We start from the raw sequence: 10632 nt of genomic DNA on the forward strand, positions 1-10632 counted from the left end.
AAACAGGAGCTGTCTAAATAGATTTGATCATATAGTAAATATGAAGCTAAGATTTGGTGAAAAAGAAGATATTTATTCAATATGGCAGGATAATTTAAATATTTCAATCACATGAAGCAAATTTTCTGAAATTGGAAGTTTGTGTAATTTATGAGAAATGATGGAAATATCTATCTGTCCTCATACTTTCCATATAGGTTTTAATTTTGTGGCAAAAAAACCTTTAGGTTTTCACGAATCTTCATTAATTATATATGCACAAGCACAAGCATGAACACACACACACACACACACACACACACACACACACACACACATATTATATAATTTTGACTCCATTTTACTGGGTGTACAATGTGAAACATTTGCCATTTTGCTTGGTTCTTTCAATAGACAATATAGGTGAGTTCAGGTTATTTACAACACCCATTTCCAAAATTTAGAAATTATTCTGGGTATTCCTCTGTTCATTAATCTCATATAAGATATTCATCATACTTGTGCACTAGAAACTTATGCTCATATAAGCATCACCTTAAATATGATACTGCAAAATCTTTTTTTTACTATTAATTTCAAGCATTAAAATTCTTAGGTAACAACAGTGTGCTGGAGAGATGGCTCAGTGGTTGAAAGCACTGACTATTCTTCCAGAGGAACAGGGTTCAATCTAAGCAACCATATGGTAGCTCAAACTGTGTAACTTCTGTTCCAGGAGATCCAACACCCTCATACATACATGCACAGAAAACACCAATGCACATAAAATAAAAATGAAGTTAAAAATATCCATAGCCATATGCTTGTAAAAGATATAATATCATTAGAAAATATTATTTTTCAGACACTATACTCTTACACTGACAGTTTTTCACTGTCCTCTTAAGTCCAGATCAAAAGATCACCAAAGTTTGGTAGAACTTCCACTCTTTTGTGAGGTCTCATAATTTCATAAATATTGGCTCCTCTAGGGTCTTCAAGCTTTGAGGGAAATCTTTCATAAATCCAAGCTGTTTCCTCCTACATTTGACTATTTAATTTAGTCAAAGATGAATCTTCTGAAGATTCAAACTCTTTATTAATATATCTAGAGGAAACAACTGTTTCCAGAAGTTTCTTCCTGGAATAAGTCTCTCTCCAATATTGGCAAGCTTGTGTTATTGCTCATGAATGCTACTGATAAAGGAATTTCAAGTAAGGGAAATGAAACAATTTGAAAATTAATCTAGTAGTAAATATGTAATAGAAGGATGATTTATCAAATATAGTTTAGTGTTTATGACTTGGCTAAGTGCATAGAGACTCCTGTTTACCTTGGTGAATCTGTGGGGATGTTCATAGCAAAAAGGCAAACTGTTCCTCCTCATTATAGTTCTCAGGGTAGGCTGGAGATATGTCTCAGAGATCAAAAGCACAGGCTCCTCTTCTAGAGGTCCTGAGTTCAATTACCAGCAACAACATGGCAACTCACAACCATCTATAAGGAGATCTGGTGCCCTCTCCTGGCATGCAAGCAGAACACTCCATACACAATAAATAATTGAAATCTAAGTGTCCACAGGGCCTTAGTCACAAGCACCAGGAAGTAATAGCATCCATTAACACAAATATAGATCTGGCCAAACTTCTCCTTCACCCATGGTTATAAGTTTAGGTTTTAAAGAACTGAGTATTTTTGTAGTAGTTACAATAAAAAATCAATGTATCATTGCTAAAAATCCAACTTCTTCAATTTGGTCTTTCATTTTCCTAGTTTTGGCTACAGCAAAAAATATTGCATTATCCAGTTTACAATGAACTTTCTGCAAATCTAGCAGTGGGGATTTCAAAGTTTCGTTGTAATTTATAAGGGGTTGAAAAGGAATGGCTGAGTTGACTGTAATATATATATATATATATATAATATTATATATATATATATATATATATATAGTCTTGAGGTCATTTTTTCCAACTTTTTTATTTGAATTAGAAACGGGATTGTTTACATGACAATCCCATTTCCCTTCTCCCACCTGTGCTCCCCTACCCGTCCCACCAACTAAAACCTTATCTGTGACATATCTTTTCTGCTCCCCCTGGATGGTGAGGCCTTCCATAGCGTGTCATCAGAGTCTTTTGTTTCCTTTGGGGTAGGGCCTAGGCCCACCCCCTTGTGTCTTGGCTCAGGGAGTATTCCTCTATCTGGAATGGGCTCCCAAATCACACACCTATGCTAGGGATAAATACTGGGCTTCTACAGGAGGTCCCATAGATTTCTGAGGTTTCCTCACAGAAACCCATGTTCCTTGGGTTTGGATTGGTCCCATGCTGGTATTCCAGGTATCAGACTGGGGACCAAGAGTCCCCGGATGTTCAGGTCAGCTGTTTCTGTGTGTTTCACCAGCGTGGTCTGGACCTCTGTGATCTTCACTGGTCCTTCTCTGCATCTGGGTTCCAGTTCAGATCGGTGATTAGTTATGGGTGTCTACTTCTACTTCCACCAGCTGCTGAATGAAGGCATATAAGTCAGTCATCAATTTCATAATCAGGGGAGGGCATTTAAGGTAGCCTCTCCTCCGTTGCTGAGATAGTTAGCTGGTGTCATCTTTGTAGATCTCCAGACATTTTCCTAGTGCCTGATTTCTCTGTAAACCAAAAATGTCTCCCTCTATTGTGGTATCTCCATTCTTGTTATCATGTATTCTTCCCGTGACTCATATTTTCTGCTCCCTCATGTCCTCATCATTCCTCTTCCTCTCCCTTTCTCATTCTCCTAGGTCCCTAGCCCTTTTCCCATGCTCCCAATTTGCTCAGCAGATCTTGAACTCTCCCCTAAGAGAGACCATGTATGTCTCTCTTAGGGACCTACATGTTTATTAGCTTCTTTGGCAATGTGGATTGTAGGCTGGTAATCCTTACTCTATGTCCAAAATCTGCATATGAGTGAGTACATACCGTGTTTGTCTTTTTGCGATTGGGTTATCTTGCTCAGATGGTTTCTTCTAGATCCATCCATTTTCCTGCAAATTTCAATATTCCATTGTTGTTTTCCATTGAGTAGTACCCCATTGTGTAAATGTACCACATTTTCTCTATTCATTCTTCAGTTGAGGGGCATATAGGCTGCTTCAAGTTTCTGGCTATTACAAATAGTTCTGCTATGAACATTGTTGAATATATGTCCTTGTTGTATGAATGTGCTTCTTTTGGGTATATGCCTAAGAGTGGAATTTCTGGATCTTGTGGTACACTGATTCCAATTTTTTGAGGAGTCACCATACTGATTTCCAAAGTGGCTGTACAAGTTGGCACTCCCCATCAGCATTGGAGAAGTGTTCCCCATTCTCCACATCTTCTCCAACATGAACTGTCATTGGTGTTTTTGATTTTTGCCATTCTGACAGGAGTAAGATGGTATCTCAGAGTTGTTTTGATTTGTATTTCCCTGATGGCTAAGGATGTTGAACATTTTCTTATGTGTCTTTCAGCCATTTTAGATTCCTCTATTGAGAATTGTCTATTTAGTTCTGTACCCCACTTTTTAATTGGTTGTTTGGTGTTTTGGAGACTAGCTTCTTGAGTTCTTTGTATATTTTGGAGATCAGCCCTCTGTCAGATGTGGGATTGGTGAATGTAATTTCCCAGTCTGTGGGCTGCCATTTTGTCTTGCTGACTGTCTCTTTTGCCTTACAGAATGTTTTCAGTTTCTAGAGGTCCCATTTATCAATTGTTGACTTCAGTGTCTGTGCTATTGGTGTAATGTTCATGAAGGGGTCTCCTGTACCGATTAATTCAAGGGTATTTCCCACTTTGTCTTCTAATATGTTCAGTGTAGCTGGATTTATGTTGAGATCTTTGATCCATTTTGACATAAGTTTTGTGCAAGGCGATAGGCTTGGGTCTAACTCCAGTCTTCTACCTGTCTGCAACCACTTATGCCAGCACCATTTGTTGAAGATATTCTCTTTGTTCAATTGTATACATCTGGATTGTTTGTCAAAAATCAGTGTTCATAGGTGTGTGGAGTAATATCAGGGTATTCAATTCTATTCCATTGGTCTACTAGTCTATTTTTGTGCCAATACCAAGCTGTTTTCAGGACTATAGCTCTGTAATAGAGCTTGACATCAGGGATGTTGATGCCTCCCGAAGTTCCTTTATTGTATAGGGATGTTTTGGCTATCCTGGGTCTTTTGTTTCTCCATATAAAGTTGAGAATTGTTCTTTCAAGGTCTGTGAAGAATTGTGTTGGGATTTTGATGGGGATTGCATTGAATCTTTAGATTGCTTTTGGCAAGATTGCCATTTTTACTATGTTGATTCTACCTATCCAAGAGCATGGGAAATCTTTCCATTTTCTGGTATCTTCTTAAATTTCTTTCTTTAGAGACTCAAAATTCTTATGGTACAGGTCTTTGACTTTTTTGGTTAGTATTAACCCATGGTAATTTATGTTGTTTGTGGCAATTGTAAAGGGTGATGTTTCTCTGATTTCTTTTTCCACCAATGTGTCATCGGTGTATAGTAGGGCTACGCATTTTTTTTGAGTTAATCTTGTATCCTGCCACTTTGTTGAAGGTGTTTATCAGCTGTAGGAGTTCCCTGATAGAGTTTTTCAGGTCACTAATATAGACTATCATATCGTCTGCAAATAGTGAGAGTTTGACTTCTTCCTTTCCAATTTGTATTCCTTTGATCTCCTTTTTTGTCTTATTTCTCTATCTAGGACTTCTAGGACAATATTGAAGAGGTATGGAGCGAGTGGACAGCCTTGTCTTGTCCCCGATTTTAGAGGAATTGTATGGAGTTTCTCTCCGTTTAATTTGATGTTGGCTGTTGGCTTGCTGTATATTGCTTTTATTATGTTGAGGTATGTTCCTGTTATTCTTGATTTTTCCAAGACCTTTATATGAAGTGGTGTTGGATTTTGTCACAGGCTTTTTCAGCATCTAGTGAGATGATCATGTGGTTTTTTTTCTCAGTCTGTTTATATGGTGGATTACATTGATGGATTTTTTGTATGTTGAACCATCCTTTGCATCCCTGGGATGAAGCCTACTTGATCATTGTGGATGATTTCTTTGATATGATATTGTATTCGATTTGCTAGTATTTTATTGAGATATTTTGCATCATTGTTCATGAGGGATATTGGTCTGTTGTTCTCTTTCTTAGTTGTGTCTTTGTGTGGGTTGGGTATCAAGGTTATTGTAGCCTCTTAGAAAGAGTTTGGCAATGTCCCTTCTGCTTCTATTAGTACTTCTTTGAATTTTTGGTAGAATTCTGCAGTGAATCCATCTGGCTCCAGCCTTTTTTTGGTTGGGAGACTTTTGGTGACTGCTTCTATTTCCTAAGAGGTTATAGGTCTGTTTAAGTTGCTTATCTGTTCTTGATTCAATTTTTGTAAGTGATAACTGTCCAGAAAATTGTCCATTTCCTTTAAATTTTCCAATTTTGTGGAATACAGGTTTTCAAACTATGACCTGAATATTCTCTGGATTTCTTCAGTGTCTGTTGTTATATCCCCTTTTCATTTCTGATTTTGTTAATTTGCATGATCTCTCTCTGCCTTTTGGTTAGTTTGGATAACGGTTTGTCTATTTTGTTGATTTTCTCAAAGAACCAACTCTTTGTTATATTGATTCCTTGAATTGTTTTCTTTGTTTCAAATTTATTGATTTCTGCCTCCAGTTTGATTATTTCCTGGCGTCCTCTCCTCCGGGGTGAATTTGCTTCCATTTTTTTCTAGAGCTTTCAGCTGTGATGTCAGGTCTCTGGTGTGGCTATTCTCTAGTTTCTTCATGTGAGAACTTAGAGCTATGATCTTTCCTCTTAGTACTGTGTCCCACAAGTTTGGGTTTGTTGTGTCAACATATTCATTGAATTCTAGGAAGTCTTTAATTTCTTTCTGTATTTCTTCCTTGACCCAGGAATGTTGCAAATGCGTGTTGTTCAATTTCCATGAGATGGTGGGATTTTTGCACTTTGATATGTTTTTTATTTCTATCTTTAAAGCATGGTGGTTTGATAAGACACAGGAGATTATTTCAAATTTTTTTGTACCTGTTTAGTTTTTCTCTGTTGCCCAGTATGTGGTCGATTTTTGAGAAGGTTCCATGTGATGCTGAAAAGAAGGTATATTCTTTTGTGTTTGGATAGAAAGTTCTATAAATGTCTGTTAATCCCAATTGGGTCATAACTTCTGTTAGTTCCTTTGTCTCTTTGTTAAGTTTCTGTCTGGTGGTCCTGTCCAGGGGTGAGAGTGGGGTGTTGAAGTCTCCCACTATAACTGTGTGAGCCCTTATTTGTGATTTGAGTTTTAATAATGTTTCTTTTACGAATGTTAAATAATGCTTAGTCTTTCTAATAACATACTGAATCATAAGAAAATTTTCTTTCAAAAAAGGAAAGAGAAAACAAACAATCATTGATCTTTTTCTGTGGTTCTTTTTTAATTTCTTTCTTTCTTTTTTCATTGTAACTGGTTTTTTTTTATTTGAATTAGAAACATGATTGATTTACGTGACAATCCCAGTTCCCATCTCCCTCCCTTCCACCCTTACCATCCCCAACTAAAACCGTACCTATCACATACCCTTTCTTCTATTCTTCACCTGACTCAAACTTTCTGCTCCCTCATGACCTCTGCATTCTTCCTCTTCTTCCCTTCTGATTCTCCTAGCTCCCTTCCCCCTCTTCCCATGCTCTCAATTTGCTCAGGAGATCATGAGCGCTTTGTCTTCTCCAGGGGAGAATGCTTGTCTCTTTTAGGGTCCTCCTTTTTATTTGTTTCTTTGACATTGTGGATTGAAGGCTGGTAATCCTTTACTCTATGTCTAAAATCCACATGAGTGAGTACATATCATGTTTGTCTTTTTGTAATTGGGTTACCTCGCTCAGAATGGTTTCTTCGAGTTCCATCCATTTTACTGCAAATTTAAAAATTCCATTGCTTTTTTCCCACTGAGTAGTACTCCATTATGTAAATGTGCCACATTTCTCTATCTTCAGTAGAGGGGCATCTAGGCTGCTTCCAGTTTCTGGCTATTAAAAATAGTGCTGCTATGAACATCGTTGAACAGTTTTCTTGTTTTATGAATGTGCTTCTTTAGAGTATATGCCTAGGAGTGAAATTGCTGGATCTTGTGGTAGACTCATCCCCATTTTCCGGAGGAATCGCTATTCTGATTTCCAAAGTGGATGTACAAGTTATCACTCCCACCAGCAGTACAGAAGTGTTCCCCTTTCCAGCATAAAGTGTCATTGGTGTTTTTTATATTAGCCATTCTAACGGGAGTAAGATGGTGTCTCATAGTTGTTTTGATTTGCATTTCCCTGATGGCCATTAGAAAGAAGATTATTTTACATGTCAATCCCATGTCCCTCTCCCTCCCCTCCTTCCCTGCTCCCTCAACTAACACCCTACCTATCCCATATCCTTTCTGCTCCCCAGGGACAGTGAAACCTTGGGTAAAGGGTCTTCAATATCTGTCATATGCTTTGGGATAGGGCCTAGGCCAACCCCTTGTGTCCATGCTCAGAGTGTATCTCTCCATGTGAGATGGGCTCCCAAAGTACATTCCTATGCTAGGTATCAGTACTTATTCACTACAAGGTGCCCCATAGATTTCCAAGGTCTCCTAACTGACACCCACATTTATGAGGTCTGGATCAGTCCCATGCTGGTTTCCCAGCTATCAGTTGGAGAACCAAGTTCTCTCCCTTGTTCAGGTAAACTGTTTCTGTGGGTTTCACCAGCCTGGTATTGACCCCATTGCTCATCAGTCCTCTGCCCTAACCTGCGGTGAATAACATGATCTCACACCCCGATGTGCTGCAGTCACCAAACAACCCAGAAAGGAAGAGTCGGGGGGGGGGGACAAAAAATGACATCAAGACAGGCTTCTGATCAAGCTGCAAATTTTTATTTTTCACAGGGACCTTATATAGGGGTTCCAAGCAGGGAGCTTGGCAGGCAGGGAGAGGTCGTTTGAGTCTACTTGAGTAATAACTAGCCTAAGCAATGTCCCTGGGAGTGAGTCCTTGAGAGTGCAGGAGGTTACCAAGGTTTCAGGGTGCAGGTGTTAGATAGTGGGTTAGAAAGGGGGAAAGGGTTGCTGGGTAACATGACCATGAAACGTATCTTTCCTTATATAAGCTATTTCATGAGCCCAGACGTTATGTATCAGTGAGTAACGGATTGAAGGCAGCTAATCTTCTAACAATATTGTGTTTATACTGGCAGCTTCTGCCCAAGTCCAAGGTTACTTTTGCCATGGCCCCCAACAATCCTCCTTCTCTGCAACTTAATTTCAATTCAATTCAAGTTTTAGCTGTGGGTGTCTGCCTCTAATTCTACCAGCTGCTGGATAAAGCCTCAAGGATGGCGTATGAATTAGTCATCAATGTCAATATCAGGGGTGAGCATTTAAGGTAGCCTTTCCTCTGTTGCTTAGATTGTTAGTTGGTGTCATCTTTGTAGCTCTTCAGACATTTCCCTAGTGCCTGATTTCTCTTTAAACCTATATGTCTCCCTCTATTATAGTATCTCTTATTTTGCTCTCTACTGTTCTTCCCCCAACTCAACCTCCCTGCTCCATCATGTCTTCCTTACCCCTCCTCTTCTCCCCTTCTCATTCTCGTAGTTCCCTCTCCCCTCCTCACATGCTCCAAATTTTCTCAGAAAGTCCCTTTCACCTTCTTAAGGGGTCATTTAAATCTCTCTTAGGCCTTCCTCGTTTACTAGCTTCTCTGGCATTTTGGACTGCAGGTTGGTAATCTTTTGCTTTATGTCTAAAATCTGCATATGAGTGAGTACATACCATGTTTCTTTATTGATTTTCGACACATGTTTTCTCTGTGTAATCCTGCATACCCTGGAACTCACTGTGAACCAGGCTGACCTAGAATTCACATACATGGTCCTGCCTCTGCCACCTAAGTATTGGTATTAAAGGCATGTGTCACCACCACATATCTTGCATAGACTTTTTAAAATTATTATTGATAGATTGATTTTAGATGGAGTTTTGTCTGCATGTACACACCAGAAGAGGGCATTAGATCTCAAAGGACTACAGTTATATACATTTTTGTGCTGCCATAGGTATATTGGGAATTGAACCCAGGACCTCGGAAAGAGCAACAAGTGCTTTTAACTGTTCAGGTAACAAATGTACACATTTCAGCATTTGACAGATACAGTAAAATTGCTAACCAAACCTCTTATAGAGTATACTTCTGCTATAGTCATGTAGTCTAGGGCTTCTTCTACTCCTGTCTGTAGGATGTTGAACTGTAACATATAGATAGACTATTATAACACAACTATGTGGCAGCAGGGACAAGGTATGAAACTTAGGGCTCTGTAAAACACGACTTATTTTAATTCCCCCCTTTCCCTTGTGTACCTTACATGACAATAGCTGTATTCAATCTCATCTTCAGATTTCGCAACACCATGGAGTGCATCTTCAAGCTGAGAGGACTCCTTAGCACCCTAACAGTGTTGGTGCTCGAAATAGTCATTTTAAGAAGCCAATGCTGGCGCCTGTGGGATTTCAACAACAAGGTCGTGAAATTTGTGTCCCTTGGACTATGGGAAGCTTGCTACCCTCAAGAGTTTAATGTCTCAGGGACTGCAGTTAAGATTCTGGTGAATACCCCTTTTAATTCCACCTGGACCGTCTCACCTGAATTCCAGTATGCACAAACTATGATTCTGTGGGCTATTTTTATGAAGCCAATAGTTCTGGTTTTTGGTGCAATTGGCATTAAGATCAGCTACATGAAAGACCCATTTTTGAATTTGCAGATGTATTGCTACAAGGCCTGTGCCCTAATTTTATGTGTTAGCAGCCTCTATACATTAGTTTCCGTGAGCTGGAACCATTTTGTAGATCATTATGGCCATACCACTTTTGATTTTCCACCAAACTTTCCAGTTAAAAAAGAAGCCCTGATAAAAAAACACTATACTGCTGTGTTCCCAATAGGGCTTCTGACAACCGCCATGTCATACTTTGGTATGTGCTTTTTTCTTACTGAGAGAAGATCTCTGAAACTACAGAGTCAGACAAAGGCCCAGCATGCTTGCATATTGGCCGATCAAGAGGCCTGAAGTGGGGACTCCTGTGTCTATTGGAAGTTTCCATGACAAAATTTCCTATTCATACACAGAAATCCTTTAGTTATCATCTCATTTTAATAAAATATCAACTTGATTCTCTGAGTCTGTCTAAGCTGACTTCCTACTTAATTTGTCTAAAGCATTCCTTTTCTGAATGTTTTAACATGCTAAACTCTGAAGGCCATAATTATGTGTTCATATGTTTCCAACAAACAGTAGTAGGCAAAATAATGGTGAAAAGCGTGTTTGTTGTTCTCCCATTTCCTTGACGGTACTTTGTCACAGGCCCATGATCACCAAGCATATTTGGGATAGCTGTGAGCACAGTGGAAAAAACTTCCAGGACACAGCTTTGGAGAGACAGCTGATTTACTGAAGCAATGGGCCTAGCTTACATACTTAGGTCAGTGGGAGGGGTTGACAAAAACAAGCAAGGGAACATAGCTAATTTTAATATGTGGATTAATTGAGGATGGATAAACATTCATTATTCACCAATTAAGTTACCAGGGCACATGGGA

At 39.0% G+C, this 10632-nt stretch overlaps 1 protein-coding gene across 1 annotated transcript; it reads left to right on the forward strand.

The window, feature by feature from the left end:
* Positions 1 to 9397: 9397 nt before the first annotated feature.
* Positions 9398 to 10102, forward strand: LOC100763035. Its single transcript, XM_027431816.1, has one exon. It carries the CDS (start codon positions 9398 to 9400, stop codon positions 10100 to 10102), a length of 705 nt encoding a protein of 234 aa, XP_027287617.1.
* Positions 10103 to 10632: the final 530 nt, after the last annotated feature.

Source organism: Cricetulus griseus, chromosome X (assembly GCF_003668045.3).
Source record: "Cricetulus griseus strain 17A/GY chromosome X, alternate assembly CriGri-PICRH-1.0, whole genome shotgun sequence".
Lineage (NCBI taxonomy): Eukaryota > Metazoa > Chordata > Mammalia > Rodentia > Cricetidae > Cricetulus > Cricetulus griseus.

Excerpts from the sequence above, each read along its gene's own strand:
- LOC100763035 (XM_027431816.1), top strand. The coding sequence starts at position 9,398 with ATGACAATAGCTGTATTCAATCTCATCTTCAGATTTCGCAACACCATG.